Source organism: Centroberyx gerrardi, chromosome 18 (assembly GCF_048128805.1).
Source record: "Centroberyx gerrardi isolate f3 chromosome 18, fCenGer3.hap1.cur.20231027, whole genome shotgun sequence".
NCBI lineage: Eukaryota > Metazoa > Chordata > Actinopteri > Beryciformes > Berycidae > Centroberyx > Centroberyx gerrardi.
In genome coordinates, this window is record NC_136014.1 from 13124914 (window position 1) to 13143853 (window position 18940).

The 18940-nt window shown below is 42.6% G+C and overlaps 1 protein-coding gene across 1 annotated transcript; it reads right to left on the bottom strand.

Annotated features, from left to right (window-relative positions):
* Nucleotides 1-3188: 3188 nt before the first annotated feature.
* On the bottom strand, nucleotides 3189-15962 carry bmf2 (BCL2 modifying factor 2). The gene is made up of 4 exons (XM_071916425.2): nucleotides 15840-15962; nucleotides 12442-12687; nucleotides 10556-10773; nucleotides 3189-6281 (listed from the first exon to the last, which is right to left on the bottom strand). Exons 2-4 carry the CDS (start codon nucleotides 12662-12664, stop codon nucleotides 6165-6167), a joined length of 558 nt encoding a protein of 185 aa, XP_071772526.1. The 5' UTR covers nucleotides 12665-12687; nucleotides 15840-15962; the 3' UTR covers nucleotides 3189-6164.
* Between the last annotated feature and the right edge of the window lie 2978 nt (nucleotides 15963-18940).

Below are 18940 nucleotides of genomic sequence, written 5' to 3' on the forward strand. Positions count from 1 at the left end.
AGAGATAGGCACTGGGCTATCATGAGGGCGTCTCCCTCAGCGACTGGCCGGGGGAACAGGGAGGCCTTTGTCTGGCCGGCTTCAGCGCTGTCTGCAAAAGTGCTGAGCCAAGCAAGCCCTCTCAACCCCCCCCCCCCTTCCTCTCTCTCCTTTTCTCCCCAAAGAACACACACACACACACACATGCACGTACACACACTCATCTGTATTTACCACGGCTCCCGGGGGACGAGGCTTTCACGGGAGGTCGAGGGGAATCACAGTGGGGGTTTAGCGGTCAAAAAACCCTGGGTATATTAGTACTACTCTCTAAGGGATTCTGAGATGCATCTCGCATTTGTAATATAGAATGTAGAAGGGAGAGTTTCTGTGGCAGCCTGGGATTATAAACTGACACTCTGGGTTTATCGTGCCTCCACAAACTTCTGTTCTGCATCGCTAAACTATAACGAGGATTAAAAGAACAGTAAACTCTGTGTTTAGGTGCACTAGCTGGTCTGCTTGCAATTTCCACACTGAGATTTTGGCCAAGAGTGTGAGGAAGAGTGACATGTCTTATTAAATGAGCACCGGGTAATTTACGGCTTGAGAGAAGGAAAGGAAAATATTTCACATAGACATAAATCAGGACATCAAATTATTCTGAAATTAGAAACGAGAATGAAAGCATGTCAGCATCTAGTAAAGTCCAAGCAGAGTGCTGAGCGTACTCTGAGGACTTTTGAGAGTAGAAACACAAGTCTGTGAAGTAACTTGACAATCCAAAGTCAGCCGTTTGTCTCGCATTGTTCTTCATCTTGTTCTATGCAAATAAAGGGTTTGAACAAGGAGTCTGTCTGCCAGCTTTCAGTGTCTATGTTTAAACATATAACTCCCCCCTGACTTCATAAACTGCTTGCAAAAGACAGAAGCAGGCACACACTGCGTGGGTAAACACCCCAAAGGTGACAGTTGTAACTCCTTTTGAAACAACTACATTATGATAATATCTGACTGTGTCATAACTAGAGTACAGCACGTTTGAACATGCAAAACCGGAGTGTAGTAGTATCTTTATGAGGCTCAGGACAGACAAGCCCTCTCTGGAAACAAATTCTCCATTTTCCCGAGGCCATGTGTGTCTACGCCCTCTCATGTATGCCCTCCCATACTCCCTTAACCTTCCTTGCTACCCCTGTTTGTACAAAGCATCTGCCTGAGGGAGATCACCTCAGAAGCCAAGTGACAGAAGAGTGAATCACAGTTTATATAAGGTCGTACCTTTCCCCCTGAAGGAAGAGCAGGCGCAAAGCAATGCTGAACCCCCCTCGCTGCCCCCTGGGCTTATGAAGCGCTTCCATTGTTCGTGCTAAATTACTTTTTAGGGACTTTCAATGGAGTTAAATCACCGGCGTCTGTTCATAAAAGTCGTTTTCCTTCAAGGACTGTGTCTGTTGGGATTGTAGCAGTAGTGTTAGGAGGCGTGTGAGGTCATGTTTGAACACCCTGATGCACGAATGACGGGTTGCATGGATTCATCTTTTATTATTAGGATTTTTACTGGGTGCCTACTGAAAATTCAACTTATTCTGAGACACATTGCGAAGACTATTCACTTCCTCATGTCCTAAGAAGAGGAAGTGTAATCATATAAATTTACACTTCCACTGCTAGTCCACTGCTACTTCACTGTGCCAAGCTATTTCTTGCTTCTCACTTGCTGAGTAGGCTTCCATGTTTTCCCATTTTTAGTGTGGTTTTAAAAAGGACTAGACTGGGAATAACCAATGGCTGAAATAGGAACCAAAACCAAAAAAGCCTGGTGTTTCAGGCATGGCTCCCTTCTACATAATGACCTTAAGATAACAGTAAAGATGAAACTAGGACAAAATTACACAACGAACATGATTCATTGTTTGTTAAATTGTTTGTGTGGGCTTGAATGGTATAAAAGAGGATCTTCAAGATGATTTGCGCTGCTACTTCTGAGAGTAAGACATCTTGATTATTGCTTGTCTGGTGCACATGAACAAAGGTTTTACCTCTTGTGGTTAGGGACAGAAATGAAGCACAAGCCATTATGAATTGTTCATAAAATTTTAATGAAAAAAAAAAAAAAAACAGCAATGTACCCATTTAACAACAAAAGAAATTAAGAGAAATTGTAAGATTTTTCGAGAGCCAAGCTCTTATGTACAGCATATTGCACTAGAAAAAAACAAACACCCCCCTTCCTCCTCCCCCTCCTCCCCTCCATGTTCTGCGCTGTTTGGAAACGGTGCAGTACACACAGAGCAGTCCCAAAGATAACACAGCCGATGCTTTAACAAAACTGCTACATTTGGACTGGGTCTCACTTCATAGGACACATGAATGTGAAATCCTTGAGACCACTCTGAACGTAAAGAAAGCAATGTGAAGGTAAAGACAATAAGAACTCCCCATGCACTGAGCACAGGAGTCTGAAATAAATTCTACTGATCAGTTCATGTATTAAAAGAGATATTGTGGTTTTCACTCCATTAAATTACATTCAAACCCTTAAGATACAGATTTTTCAGGAATGTTGGACATGCATTTTTACTCCATATACATATATTGAAAAAGCCCTTGAACTGAGAGTGACACAGCAGACTTGGCAAAAGGTAAAATTAAAAAATGCCACAACATTGAAAAAGCAATCGTAGAAAAGCAAGAAGCTGTGTTGTTGCTCTTTCTTTGTCTTTTTACAAAAGGTATGGAAAATTTTTTGCTAAAATCTTTTTATAAAGATAGCAATAATAGCTGTGGCAAATTCATGTTTAATGTATAAAAAACACCAATCACAGCACTTGACAGTAAAGATGCACTCTTTCTTGGATATTCAAAAAACCGATCGAAGAAATTTGATATTCAAGACACTGAAGGTTGAACATATAACAAATGTTTCACTTGAGTCAGGGTTGCAACAACGGTTGGTAACTATAGGCTGAGATCAACATCTTGCCTATTGAGTGACTGTGCAACCCATCTCACATACAAATAATACTGGGCACCATGGTGGCTCATTCCTCCTTCAAATGTAAACCCACAGCCCTACTAGATTGTAGATAATAAAGCACAGAAACCTAGACGAGCTAGGCCAATCCAGCATATTACAGATCTTAAAGAGATTTAAGAATCTAGAGGGGAAGTTCAGCACAGGAGTAAAAAGAGAGAGGCGCAAAATATACAGGTAGAAATCTTTTTTTACAGTGCACATTGATTGCAAACAGTCGTTTCTGATATTGAGAAGGTTTCGCGTGGTGAACCTCGCCATGTGTGCTAAGAGATGTCAAAGGTCGAGCCTGTGCCTCGTGAGCGGATATGAGGAACCAAACTGATGGGCTTTTTGTATCGAGGCAAAACACGCTGCGCTGTTTCTGCCTCCACTATTGTATCATAGCATCTTGATCTCAGAGAGCCCAAGCGAAGTAAGAAAGAGCTGTGACCGCTGTCTTTAGGAAATCATGCCAAGTGTCGATGAATATGCGGCAGGTCTGTTGCTCACAAGGCACATTTTGTACATTTGATTGTCTGTTGTTCATGTGATTTGTAAAGACTCACACGGCTCGTGTGAGAACGCACGAGGCACATGGCTTTAGTCCAACCTCCCCACACACAGGCATTAAACACACAACTGAATGCACATCAACAATGAGAAGAAACTGACTGTACACATTGAGATAGCATCTATACAGTAGCACTGAGCAAATATACACAAAATAAATTAGAATAAATTATTTCAAAGAAACCAAACAAAATGAAACTTAACAGGCTTGTTCTTAATAAAGACAGGGAGTAGTTGAACATGAAGTTGAATGAATAGAGAAAGAGAGTGAGGCTTTGGACTGAAGACCAGAGAGTGCGTCATGACTACTTAAATTGGCTCAGCGTTCAGTGTTTGCAGGAAACAAACTTTTGGTTCAGCTAATTATGTTGTACAAAAACTTCCTGACAATCTGTAACACACTTTAATTTTTTTCTAGTAACTGTTACGTTGAGTGAAAATGCTTTGGAAAATGTAAATTGTCTGATAAAACTCTCTCTCTCTCTCTGCTTGTGCAGTGTCGTCTACTACAATCACACAATCATAAAGACTAACACCATCATATAAAGTCCTGCATCGACTCCTCACTCTGTCAACAAAGGCTGATTCTCAGCAGCTCAAAATGAGCGTCAGGTATTTAAAATGGGTAGTAACTACTCCCTGAAGAAAATATAATAAAAGAAAAGAGAAAGAAAACCCATCAGTGTCTTCAAACATGTTCATATTATCAGTCTACAATAGACCGAAGTAATACATCTACTGAGGAATTGTTAACGTCATATTAAATTTCCTTAAAGACCTTTTTTTACTTGTTAAATCTTACATTGAAAAACAGTGGCTGTGTCGTTGCAAAATGCTGCACTATCTTGGCAGTCGTCACACAAGGATGTATGAACTTTCTGAAATACCCAGACAGTCTGTTGTGATAAAAAAAAAAAAAATGGTTTGGGAGCTGAATAAAAGCTGTAATTACTAAGCTCTCAGTCAAGTTGAATGGTACCACTGGCAGTTTGGTGAAAGAAAGCACTTTGAAAGAGTCATTCTTGGGAAAAAAAGACAATTTCAGAAGCTTGAATTTTAACTTGCGATACATAATATTAGCACATCACTTTTCAAATCAGTGCTTTAGACAGTTAGTTGCCCCTGGTGTAAAGGAATTAGAATTTAACACAAAATGCATCTATTTCGTTGTAATCTGTAACTTGAAGCCAAAATGTTTCTGTAACAAAATGGTTTGGGTTAATAGTAAAGAGATATTTGTATTTCATTGAGAACACACTGTTGCAAGATGGCCATATGCTGAGAAATGTCCTGTGGATGTCAATTTGATTGTAAATGCAAATGATCCCTAAGATTTCACTCCTTCCGCTGGCTTAAATATTGCTAACCCCAAAAATGCTGATAACAACTTCATCTCCTTCACAGGCGACCCGTAATGCAACGAAGGTCACAAGCTGATGCATATATTTAGATCAAGCCATCAATTGCGATTGTCAATCCAGCCAGAGAAAGAAATCCTGAAAAGCTTAAGAAGACGATGAAACTTATCAAAAGCTTTCCAGCTGTCTGATTGTTTGCAGTTCCCTGATCGTAATCCCACGAGTGAGACTTGTTCCACTTTGACACGTTTGTGCTTGTTATTTGGTTTCAAAATTACGTTCAATTTTGGATACAGTAAGTACGCAACTACAAACACATGATCACGAATTGTAAGAGTAATGCTCAAACACAAATTCTAATCACGATTACGATGTCAGGTCTTGAAGTTGCTCGACTGAAAGCAGACCTATCTTAGTATCTTCAGTACACCTAAGTTCAAGTATACATGCATTTGTCCTTTAAATCAACAGGATCTGAATCAACAAAATGGGTCATTGAAGCCACTTCAAACAACATGAGTGGTTTTGAAAATTGCTGATGGATGACACCAGTGAAAGACACAGGTTGATAAAATGTCCCTACGTCTACAGTGGAGGCTGGTGGAACACGCATCTAAACTGACCAACAGTGCAACACCAGTGTAACACCGCAAAAATGTAATGACAACCATTTTCAAACTAACCAGTGTGGAACAGTAAAGGTTTAGTACAGGGTTTTCTGTTATTCTGAGAATAAGTTAGAAATGCGCCTTGTGTCGTCAAGGTTTTGAGTCAGTAACTTCAGCACAGAAGCATCCATGTCCACAGTTTTGTCGCCAAAAAGTGGCCTAATCCTAAATTCATCCCTTTCTTATGGTTTCCTTGATGCAAAAGAGTATGTACTGTGGCAGGAGAGAATAAGGCATTCCCTGGACTGATGGAGGTCCTTCAAGATTTGAAATACCAAATAAAAAGAGCAATTTACTGTACAAAATAGGTAATCTTACAAATATTTCGAAAATATCTCTTCAAACACAATGGCTTCTTCTCGGAGAGGCGAAAAACAAAAACAAAAAAATCGTGATTGAGTCTCCGTCCAGCGGTGACCAGTGTTGTCTTCATCTCAACTTCATATTCATTTACAAAACAAAAGAAAATCCAAACCCGTGTTCCATCTTACAGTGCCATCTCAAAAGTCTGGTCCCTTGTCTCTGTGGGGACAAAACAAGGGCCAAGGCAAGGACCGCGAGCGAGTCCCTTCATCTCTGCTCTCCTCTCAGGCGGGGCATGAGACCCTCTCTTGGAAACAGAAAGCCAAACAGGGCCATCGTAAGGCGCATCCAGGCAGGCAGGTTTTGTCTCTGGTGCCTCAGGAACTGCAACAGAAACAGAGAAAACACATGAAGGTATTGGCATCAATGAGTGCTACATTCAATTCACACCATTGAGGTGGAAATCAATGCTGATTACTCACAACTTTCAACTTCCTTCACAGCTGAGTGGAGTCATATTTGCACTTTAATCACCTCTACTCTCATCATCAGTATTTCATCAGTTATGAAATCAATTCACACCCTCATATTTGCATTGTCTGATCTTGTCATACTGTCATACATAACACATGGGATTATGTTTTTGAGGTAAAGCCTTGTGAACTGTGGTAAACCCTGTCTGCTAAACCATATGACCAGGGAGCTTGGATGTTTCCACAACAGTAGCTTGTGTTTTCTAGCAAACATGACTGTCACACGACATATTGTGCTGAATACTTCAGGTACATTGGATGACATAGTCTTACTCCTTAGGGACAGAATACGGAGGTAATTCCACCCCCAGCCAATAGTCAATTGTAATACTTGTAAATTTACTTGTTATCCTAAGTCAAAAACTTTGCTATCAAGCTCAAAGGACCAGATGTTTTGCCTCCAGAGATCAAACATACAAGCACAAAATGCACTTAATAACAAATTACTTCTATAATATAAACTGTAGACACTGGAATAGTCTTGCAATTCAGACTGCAATGAGCATAATTTAGTGCAAGGAGGATAGGATTATGAATCATATGAGGGGAAATCAAAGATTATACTAGTTTTTTAATGAATAGCAGGAGTTGGTGTTTGACAAGTGCTTGAAGTGATCATATTTGATCTATACAGGTCGCCCTTTATTAGGCATACATCAGTGACACTGCAGGTGAACAGAGGGAAAGGGAGAAACAGAGTGACATCTAATGGGTAGATGAGCATAGGGTGGGAGGAGAGGAGGTGAGGACCGCTTGATAAGAGTTGAAAGTCCTTTTTTTAAATCCTCAGGAGCCGCCACTCAACTCAATAATATCACTGTCTACCTCCCTCAGGTTCGAGACGGTCCCTCTCATCCAGTTTAGTGCATGTCGACTTATAAACAACAAACCTCAAAGCGATAGGCTTTCAGAGAATGCGCCCCCTATTTCATCACGGCTCTTGTACTCCTAATGGCGAAGTCAGCTGAATAATTATCGAAAACAAAGCAAAGGAAACTGAAGCTGCTCCCTCCTATGGAGATGCCTTCTCCCAGTTCTGTCACTTTCTGTTGGGGCGTGCAGCCCTCATGGACTACAGACAGATGAAGGGGTTCCTGCTTACAGCCTACAATCTCCTCTCTCCCCTCTCATCTCTGTTCCAGCACAGCTCCCACTGGCTCTCTGAAGAGCCGCATTCAGATATTGCAGCCCGTTGCATAAGCATTCTGCTTGTTACGATCTCTGTCTCTCTCTCTCTCTCTCTCTCTCACTCTCTCTCTCTCTCTCTCTCTCCCCCCTCTCTCTCCAACAAGCAGAGCGAAGGTCTCTACCAGCCTAGCAATCAGAGTCCGCCACAGGCTATTTGATGCAGTACTAGCAGACTGAACTGAACTGAACCAGCACCACTAAATGTAACCCTAATTGTCCTTAATTGCCTTAATTCTACAGTGCAGTGCTTATTTAAACAGTGCCCTGGTTTGTTCCACTTGGGGCTCATCTTTCTGCACTCCTTTGGGTGGGTAGTGGAGAGTGGTGTGTATTTTGTTTGGCCTTTTTACAGTTTAATGCGCCTCAAACAGGGAAAGCTGACGGGCCTAGAGCTGATAATGTGCATGTTTGCTCCTTGGCTTATGTTGGGATGGATTTACTCTGTTTTCCCCAAAGGGAAAAATTATGATTTTACTGGCCACAGTTGGCAGCCAAATACAGTAAAGAGCAGTCTAACACGCTCTCCTCAAACCTGACAGATAAGACTCAAACCACAAAAACACCCTGCTTCTGTCCCTCCCAGGCTTAGTTCTCCTTAGTTGCTTCGCTGTGATCAACAGACACAAAAAGAAACACACTCACGCTGGCAACTTCTGCATGGGGAAGCAAGTGAAAAAGCCTAACAATAGCACAAATCCAATACAGAAACGTCCGGATATCATAAACGAGAATATTGTCTCCTATTGTTTGCCATTTGAATACTCCTGCAACAGTGATATCAAATCATGAAGGATAAAACAACAAACTCTAGTGCCTCGCAGACAAAAAAGAAAATTTGCTCTCTTATCTCTCTGTCACACAATCACACACACAAAACCAAAACACACACACACACACCGAGGCAGTCAACGGGACAAGTGAGGTATTGTGGGTAGCTGTCATGTTACTGGCTGCGTCTATAAGTGTGTGAGTCAGACTCTATTTTTAGATAGCATATAAACAGACGGCCAAGTCTACCCAGACACAGACATGGTGATCACTGCTGTCCACGGCAGTCACATCGATCTCACCTGTTCTATCTCAATCTCAAGGCCTCTTTCTTTGTCTTTCTTTCTTTCTTTCTTTCTTTCTTTGTCCTATCTCTCTCTCTCGCTCTCCTCTCTCTCTCTCTAACGATTAACCACTTTGTACAGCTTATCAACCACACCTTGTTGTCACACAGACCCCATGGCAAAACACTCACAGCCACAGATAAGGCGCTTGATACCCCTCCCAGTGTATTTGCACTCATTAAGTTCATGACGTGACTAATGTGAACTGTTCTTGTCAGTCAGCCAGGCCTGGAATTGGTTTTCAAACACTGATACATGTAACCCCTGCCCTGTTATTGAAAACACAGTGATACCAGTTGGAGAGTGGAAAAGGTGAGTGTGTGTGTTGCCACGCCGTCATCACCTGTAAACACCTTTGTCACGTTCAAGGTACAGCTCGGTTAAAATAAAGTCTTGGAGTGTGAGCAAACTGTTTCCAGAAAGTGGCATCACATGTCTAAAATAGTTATACAATCCCTGCCATATTTCCATGTTGATTTTTTTCCCTTAGCATGCACAGCTAGCTACTAATTATGAACTGCACAGGGAGTGTTTGCTTAACTATGCCCTTAGGGGCTTTTGCAAATAGTCGCGAGTCTCCAAACTCAGTGCCTCCATCACCCCGAGAGCCTTGGCATGTCCCCATTTTAGCGCCTAATGTGGAATATGTTCAACCAAAGTGACGCCTGATATGTAAAAAACATGTCAAGGAAGATAAGTCTGGCTATATTAAACAAATGGTTAAATTACAGGAAAGAGAGGAGACAAAAGGATAAAGGGAATAGGCTGGAGATGGGATGGAGAGACATTTAATCTGCTCTTCCCAAAAAGCACCTGGAGCTTTCTCCCCAAACAGCTGAGGGGATGGATTTCGCTCGTCATTTTGCTCTTTTCTTCTGTCTCGGCAGACCGTGAAACCTGACCCTAATATTCCTATGGACTGTAATGGCAAGGTATCAGTGCTACTGTGACACAGTATTGGCAGCCTAGTCTGCACCCATCTGCTCAGATGGAGGTGTACTATTTCAGTGGCTGGTAAAACAAAGCAGACCTTGACCGCAGTGCCAAACTAAGAATCAATATCAAAACACTATATGGATATTGACATTGGGTGAATGTGCATTTGTTTCTGTGATAGTCTCAACTGTCAAAATGGATTCCAAACAACCAGCCACATTGGTTGTATACACAACAGCATCTTATTTTTAGTACCCTGTATTAAGTTACACTCAATCATGCCTTATTAGTGATTTAGGATTTTTCCCTCAATGCACCCAGATCCAAGAAAGTGGTTGAATCACTGCCTAGGCTATTTTTATCTGGTGTGGGTTGTGGCCACTCCAGCTGGCAAAATGTACGGTCCCTTTCTTCCCAAGAGTGAGCCACAAATTGGCAGTAAGTAGCTTTGAACCTTGTCTCTCTCACACACACATTTTGTCAAGTAAAAGCTGACAAGCACAAATAGTTCACACATACACAATACACACGCAAACTTTTCTTCTGAAGTTTGCACTGAACTAGGTTGCACAAAAAACATCTTTTACTTCCTTGTAGCCCCGTAGACCAGCCCCCCCTCCCCCCGGCTGTCTTCTCTACTGTGGGTGTTGGGGTTCAAACAAAGCACTTTTTTAGGGGATATCCCTTTCTTCTGTAAGGCAATGTCCATCCATGTGTGTTCATATTGTGCACATTTTGACCAGTAGTGCTTGAGAGTGCATACAAACTCATATTCAACTCCTGCGAGAGGTTAAGGTAAAGCAGGATGCTGAAGTATATCAGGACTCCTTATAAGTAGAACACCTAGTTGTTTGGAATATAAGGTCATTTGAGGATCCACTAGACTTACCAGTTCAACGTGATCCTGGTGGAACTTGTCTCCGATCTCCCGAAGTTTGCGGCCAATTTGCGCCTCGACGCTCACTCCCGCCTGCCCCTCGGGCCTCTCTGCCATCCGGTCGTCTTCCTCCCCTCTGCCCTCCTCCGCCTCCTCCTCAATCTGCCTCTCTCCCCGGTCCTCCATAGGCTCAAACTGAGCGGGGAAATGTGAGCGGAATCCAGCGTTGCCTAAAGGGAAAGCAATAAATATTGCAGCTTTTTAACACGTTTTATTATTCATGGATCTGTCAAATACAAAGAGAGATTTTTATTGTTAGTGTGAAGATGAAAAGCGATGTGGGGCTGACTATCGATATATAGAGAGTAAACAACATCAGTCATATCATAACTAATGATCAGCAGTGTGAAACATCTTTCAGTTCAATGAAACTTACAAGATTCAATGTTTTCCTTTCTGATCTTGGACTAGTAGACGTATTAGTGAAAAGCCTCAGAAGACATGCCCTCCAGTCTTATGATCAGCCAATCTTTCTTGATTTACCAGTAGCATGCATGACTTCACACACAGCTGTCCTTTTGTCTGTCTCAGAGGCCAGCTTAGTCAAACATATCTACTTTAGAGTGCTGTCAAAAACACAAACAGGTTCTATTAGATCTGGTCGTTCATGGATAAATTATATGGTAGGTATAAGCACCACTCTAAAGTCCACAGACAAGAGAGAGCAAGAGTGTCGGTGGGCGGAAAACTCAAACACCTTATTAAATCAACAACGGCCTCAGTGAACCGCCGCCCCTCCTCTGGGCCGTGTCACCGAGTTTAGCCGCCGCCCCTAGCATGCGCTTCTGCCGTCATGCGATTTGGAGGGAAAAACAATTATTTTTATGTAATCGCGTGAAGAATGCCCTGCTATTCTACCTCGCTAAGCCTGTTTCGGTGGAAAAAAAAAAAGGACCATAATATCTCCAAGCAATAGGAGTGCTGTGAAACCACTGGACCACGCTTGGGAAGAAGACAAGAGAGATGGTGAGAGGAGAAGAAGTGGCACTGAGCCAAGTGCATGACATCCATTACTGGTTAGATTGTAATGAACGGCAGGGTAATAATAGTCAATGGTGTTTATGTATCGATGACTTTTAACCCAGAACAATATGCGCCTCTCACTGACTGACACTGAGTCAACAAACAAACAACGTACTACCCAACGGTCCAATTCGATTAGAGTGATGTCACACTGATTTGATTAGATGCGGGCAAACAATATTGAATTAAAATTGGTGGCCATATTAGTGTGGGTATGTGCCTTTGTGTGTGTGTTGTGGGCGTGTCTGCTTTTACTTTTCACAATGAAAGCAATTTGAATATGCAAAATGGAAAGAAATGATATCTAACATTCCAACACTGTAAGAGTACAGAATATCTGATAGATGTCATAGATCAGATTTTGAATAGCAAAACAGCTATCTGTGGTACACGTAATAAGAGAAATTTAAATCTACGTAAAACATTTTTTTTTTTTAGAATGGCATGTTTCTCAGGTTCTCAGTATGGATGTTACTGAAAGGGGATCTCCCAGCTACAAGGAAAATTCATTTCCAGGCCTGTCACTTCGGAGGAATAATTCAAATTCAATTGTCTCATCTACCAAGAAAAAGAAAACACAGTTCTCCAGTTCCCATCCAAATTGCTGACCTATATGGAAGTTATCAAATCACAGTGCGAGATGAAATTATTTGGGTCTGTGAGGATTGCCGCAGTTCCATCAAGAAGGGCCTAGCAAACAGAGGGAATTGTGACTAAAAGTGAGAGGATACACTGTGTCACACACTCTCAGTTTCAGAGGCTGCAGGGCCACATCAGTCACAGGTGGCTCACAATATCTCACACTCCCCGCTTACCGTGAAAGAGTATGTGAGGCTGCTGGAGCGACCTGCAGGGCAGCGCGTTGATGCCGATGCTGTTGTTGTTGTGGCTCTGCGAGGTCGAGGCGGCGGCAGTGACGGCGACGAGGGCCTGTCCGGCCGCGGTCTGCGTGGCTCGGTCTTCGTACTTGATGTCCCTGAAGGGAGTTCCCCAGAGCTGCGAGATGGGCCGCGACATGTCCTCCTCCTCATCATCCATCCGACGCCTCAGCGGTAATCTCCCTGGAGAGAACGAGGGGACACGGGATGGAAACTTTAGAATGAGAGAGAGGAAAAGAGAAAGACATGGTGTGTGTGTGTGTGTGTTTGAATGTGTATTAGCAGTTAAGAGAGATCATGTATGAGGCACTATATTTGAGTACAAGTGTTTTGACTCCTACCTGTCTATGTGTTTATGATCTTTGCCTAAGAGGTAATTGGGTGTGATTTGTTTCAAGACAAAACACAAACCGCCAAATAACAAATTGTAAGCGGTAGATACTTTGCCCTCTGGCAACTGCAAATTTATCTCACCCTGTCAACAATAAAGGCAAATGCTTCATTAGTCATTATAATGCCTACGAGTAAGAGGCTTATGTTGTGTGAGGTAATACCGCAAACAACAAGCAGAGACACATTGTCTCAGGAACACATTTGGATCTGTCAATGTACATTTATGCCTTAAGAAAGGTAATGAACATCTACGATGCCAGATGTAGCTATAAGGCTCATTACATCTGTAATATAGTGATAGTCCATTCAGATTAGTGGCAAGAGGAGCCAAATGTATGGAATCACCCAATGTAGGGGGACCCAGTGGGCGGCTAAAGATGCTACGCCAGTTCTGCCACCCTCCCGCTGCACATTTTGCCAAGCTGCTCCTGATCATGTGCCAAATTGTAATTGAGTGCCAAAAAGATATCTGCCGAGAGGCTTTTTCCCTCAGAATCACCTTAATCTGGAACAGTGTGCCACAGAGCAAAGCACAGTCAGGGGATTAGGTTCCTCCTGCACACTTCTGCTGCTCAACGCACACACCCATGGCCCTCTCTCTCTCTCTCTCTCTCTCAAGCACACACACATAACCTCTGGATGGCTGCCTGTCTACACTATCAGCATACATACAGCAGTGGGCAGTGCCAGAGTGAAATCTAAGTGAAACCAAAGTATTGGCTAAGACTCCCGGTGTCATGTGCTGCACAGAGCAGCCAGGTTTATGAGGACCGAAGGAAAGAAAACAAGTTTCACTGCGTCTTCAGCTGCTCCCACTGAACGCAAACATACACTCTCTTCCTCCTTGGCCTCGTGCCAGAACGTGAAGTATTGTTTCAATTTTTTCTTTTTCTTTTTCAAAAGGTGCCTGGTCGTCTTTTCTTTTTGTTGTGTAAGTGGAGACAAACGAGCTGGATTGACTGGCAAATGCGAAAGTTGAAACTGGACACCCTGGTATTGTGTTTACTGAGTGAGGCGGCACCAGTCATTCCCGAAAATGTTCCTTTATGTGATGTCATGTCACATCGAGTCAGAGGAGAGGATTACATTTTGAACAGCTGTGGAAAAACACTGTATGATTAGCCAGGCCGCACCGTTCATGTGAAATGTATGTTCTTAAACGGGACTGTAAAGTTGTTGATAAAAATAATATTGGCCCACAAACCTACTGGCCTCCATCTTTCTCTCCCAGGGCATTTAAGAGTAAAAACGGTCGAGAACTGGGGTCACCAACACACACTAATTAGTTGTGCATTAGTGAAATTCAACAAGCCCTGATCTGTCATGTTGCATAAATGCATCTTAACTCCTCCTTCAGGCAAATGAAGCACTGTGTTGGTTAACGCCACCTTAGCAATAAGGGCTGCTTGCAGCTACACAGCAAGTTTAATTGAGATCAAATGTGCATTTGTGCTGCGTGTCAATCACAGCACAGCGAGCCGGGTCTTGAATTTCCACTGGCGGCCAAACAGAAGACTGGCAAGATTACCACAGTGTCAGACACATAAAAACAAACATAGACAGTGAGACAGACACACAGGACACACAGACACAGCAGCAGCACACACACACACACACACACACAATGCCTGGGGCAGCAGGCAGGCCTGGCAGCCACCACAGTGCTGGTCAGAGGCTCAGAGCAGCAGCAGCAGAAAGTGGCTCCCTCTGCTGCACCATCTGTGCACCGGGCGCTGCTCCACGGCTCTGGCTGCGGATGGACACAAGGTGAACTCTGCTGCTATTTCACATACTGGGTTCACGCACTAGGAACAGGCTGCCAGCGTTTCAAGTGAGAGAGGCTTTACAGGCGTGAACCCTACTTTACCTATGATGGGAAAGCGCTGGGACGAGAACAAGGTCCAGCACAATGTGGGAATGGTTGATTTGTTGTAATTTCTGGAAAGCAAAACTGCTCTAATTGCACTGCTTGGATAAATAACTATGAGAGATTGCAATCAAGGTTATTCAAATATATGAGGAAACGTGGGCTCGGGGTGGACCACCCGGGAATGTGGTGCATCTCTATCCGCATCAAGAGCACCATGCCCCGGGCAACTCTGCGCGTAAACATGCCAAGTCCGACCGGGTATCACCGTGGTCGTAAAATACAGAAAGTAGCAGCCGGCTAGTTCTTCTAATGGTGCAATTTGTCCAAAAAAAAGACTAATAAAACCTGATACCTATCACATTTCAAACAAAGACTGTTTTTCCGCGGAAAAGTGCAGGTTGTAGCCCATTTCAGTCATGACAGACGACCGATACTACATTAAGTAGCCTTTGGATGAAGAAAGTGGGCTATCGTGAGAATATCATACCCGCCTGGCTCTCTATCTTCTGGCACTTTCTCTCTACTTTGCATGCAACTCATCTCCACAATAACCACCATTAGGATAAGCGAGCTGTAATTTTCACTCACTCGAAACGGACATTACAGCGCGTGACTACGACGTGTCATTGTACCTGTTACAATTGATTATCAGGCATGAGAATTAACGACACAACCTTTCATTTCCTTCTAAAAAAAAATCTAAATCAGGTCGACTGACAAGAATGAGACCAACTCGTCTCTGAAAGACCAGGCAACATCAGAAGAGTAGACACCGAAGCGCGGAGAGGTGATGCAATAAAATCATCCTTACTCACTTCCACCAGGGAGATAAATGATGAAGGCTCACTAAAGTGCATTGAATGAACGATGGATGAGCGATGGAAACAGCCTATTTTGTAAATGTAGGCTATATCTGCTCTGCCCCGTTATCAGTCCGGTGAGCCCGCTCGTCTCTGCCTGGGCATGCCCAACTTCCCCGCACATTTGTTGACAAACTCTCACACACATCAAAATACAGGGCATAACATTATTATGTTTCTCTCTGTAGCAGGCTAATAGATGATTAACTCACCGCCAGCAAACGCGTTTTCCGTTATGATCGGTGGTATCTTGACAACTTGTTGTTATCTTGTTTCCTATAGACTGTGATGATGATGCGAGTTGTATCCTTTGCATTACAGCCACTCAGATGGATGTTTGCTGTCTAGAGTAGGGTGTTTTTTTCTTCTGAGACAAGTCGATCCGCCCAGAGACCGCCCCTTCATGAAATTCACACGAAAGTTCCCTTAAAGTGACAGGGGATCGATTATGCGGAGTGTTATGCAAAGATAACCCGCTGGATAGAGTAAAATGCTGTTTACCAATTACCTTTACATTTGTATTTTATTAAATCGGCAGTGTTGACATCGCCTTGTTTGCTCGTTTATTTGTTATTTAAGCCTTGTATGCTCCTTATGACAATGATATAGCACATTATTCGATTAGCATCTTAATTCTGCAAGTCCATTTTTTTCAATAGCATTTCGAGCATCGATTATGTAACTAATAAAACAATATGACAGTCTTAAAATCCCATTCATCGTCTCTGTGTAGGATATTAAGGGTTACAGTTATGGTGAGGTGAAAAATCTTGTGCCTGTCCCTTTAAGAGGACCGTCCTCCTCGCGGTGATAAGCTGGTGACACATAATGAACCAATCGGGTGGTTTGTTTTGGTCCCGCCTTCTGTTTCGTGTATCTTGACACGTGGAGGGGAAAAAAAACAAACCCAGATCATACATGTGACTCTTTTCACTGCTCAGCTCAGCTGATTGGGAGCTGCTGCTAGACACAGCGATTGTACCCACCCAATTGGAAGGGTTGGTGTAAATGTAATGATGAGTAGTGTGCTTTACTGTCAAGGCAACAAACATGCTCACAAATTTCACTGTCAAACACTCTCTAGCTGTATAGTGACCCATCATTCAGCATGAAGTCAGATTATTCTCGCATGCCTAAATCTGTATATGTGCACAACGTTTTCTAACAATTTAATTATCATTTTGATCAAAAATCAGAAGGACAAACATACACTGAAATAAAAACAAACAGAATGATACAGCTGCCAGATCTACATAGATGTGCATATGGAGGAATTCCAGTCTGTAAATATCAATTTCTACCATTCCAAGCATCATGATTAAAATTGTGTGCGAAATGTTTGATAGAATGTTTCAAATTAATGTATTGCTTCTTTTCCTCTGGTGGTGGTATAACATGAACACAGGCAAGAGTTAACCATTAATCTGACACTGAGCAGGAAAGATACTGTGTTGCATTATATATAAAGTCATCCTCAGAATAACCTAATGTCCTTAAATGAATCCTAGCTCTGCAGATGCAGAAACAGCACTGTGTATTGGTATAAGCAATAGGGCCATTTTCAGTTCCGCCCCGGGCAGCCATAGCAGAACGTGGTGCCCTGCTCTGATAGATCCACAGTGACAGTGGAACAAACAACAGCCATGGCTGGTGACCCTCAATGAAGCGTGGGGGTGAGCCAGTGCATGGCATCACTCCAAATGGGCCAATTCAAATACTATGAAATCAAACCCGAGCTGTAAAGGGGATTATTGAGTGCAAAACACCCAGGCAAGAGTGAGACTTTCTGATCCATCGTGTGAGTCAGATTTTTCCCAGGAGACAAATTCTGGATGAAAGCAGATGCTGCTGCTTGCGTGAAAGATCAGTTGGCCCATACAGGATGTTGTGGTATCACACTGTCTCACTCCTTTGTTGTACAGCTGGTAATGTGTGAAGTGTGATTTTCTCAACTTTTCGCAAAATTCCTGTGCACAGTATTATTGGCAGGTTGTGGAGAGTAGCAAACAACCCCCTGCTCAGCCGCGTTTAAGCTGCTGCTCGACAACTCCCCACCCCCCACCTACACCAATCCACTCCAATCCTGCAGCGCACGGGACCCCACCCAAATTTTGGAAGAAAAAATCAGATGGTGGTTGTTTTTGCTCACTCTCTCTTTCTCTCTTTCTCTCTCTCTCTCTCTGTGTGTGTGTGTGTGTGTGCCGCAAACCTCAATCAAACCCTCCAGGGCGTAGTCAATCAATGAACATTCAGGCAGATTGCATGCATAGGAATGGACAAAAAGCAACATCGTTTTTGCAGTTTTTCTACATTACAGTAACCCACTTCCTCATTGGTGGCAGCTTGACTATCAGCCACCCACATAAATCTCCACAACAGAACAAGTGTTAAACTTCCTTAGGATTTAGCATCTTATGCATCTTGTGTTGAAAATATACAAGAATAGGGTTAAAGTATTGATTGGTTGCTAATACATTACTAATATTGATGTTTTCTTCAACCGCATTCATGACCTGATGCTAACAGTATTCAGTAAGCAAGTAGATTTCCAGCTTTTACCTGTGCCCTAAACTGGTGATCGTATTTAGTAGCTGTAACATGATGAGTCGTAGTAGGAGAGGTGGCAATAGTAAGGGCTATTTGCATGCAAATGTTTACTAAATAATTTATTAAGAATCCAAGGTTTCCAAGGACTCAGCTGCGTTATGAGAATAATTACTAATAAACTCCTCATTATTAAAGTACCTTTTCAAGAATAAAATAGGGGAAAGCAAAAAACCCTCAGGAATTAGAGAGAGAAAAACATCAGTTTTGTTGCAGTTTGATGTACTGTTCAGGCATTTTGAGCTTCCTTTTAGGGGTGGAACCTTTCAAAAATTAATTAGTCCATTGTGTGCTGCGTTTGAAAAACAAACAAAGAAGTGAAAAAATTGAAGCACCCTAAAACACTTTAGCATTTTTTTTTATTCTTCCCCTCAGTTCTCTTTATCAATAACTAATTAGTGTTCCCAAACAATAGTTCCAAGAATAGAGCATTTCAATCACATTCACTTATCTCTCTGCCAATGGACTCGGGGGTATAGTTTTTCATCAATTAAATCGGGAAAAATGGAGAAGTCTCACTGTCTTTCCAGCACAGGGGGGTTAACCACATTTGTGTTGCTAATCAGAATGTGTGCACAGAGAACATAACATGATGCACTGTCAATGTGAGAGATTTAGAAACACAAACGTCACGCATTGTGCAATCTCATACACTGTTTAAAGTCACTGACTGTCTGTTACTTTCAAGTCTACTGCTTCGACTCCTTTG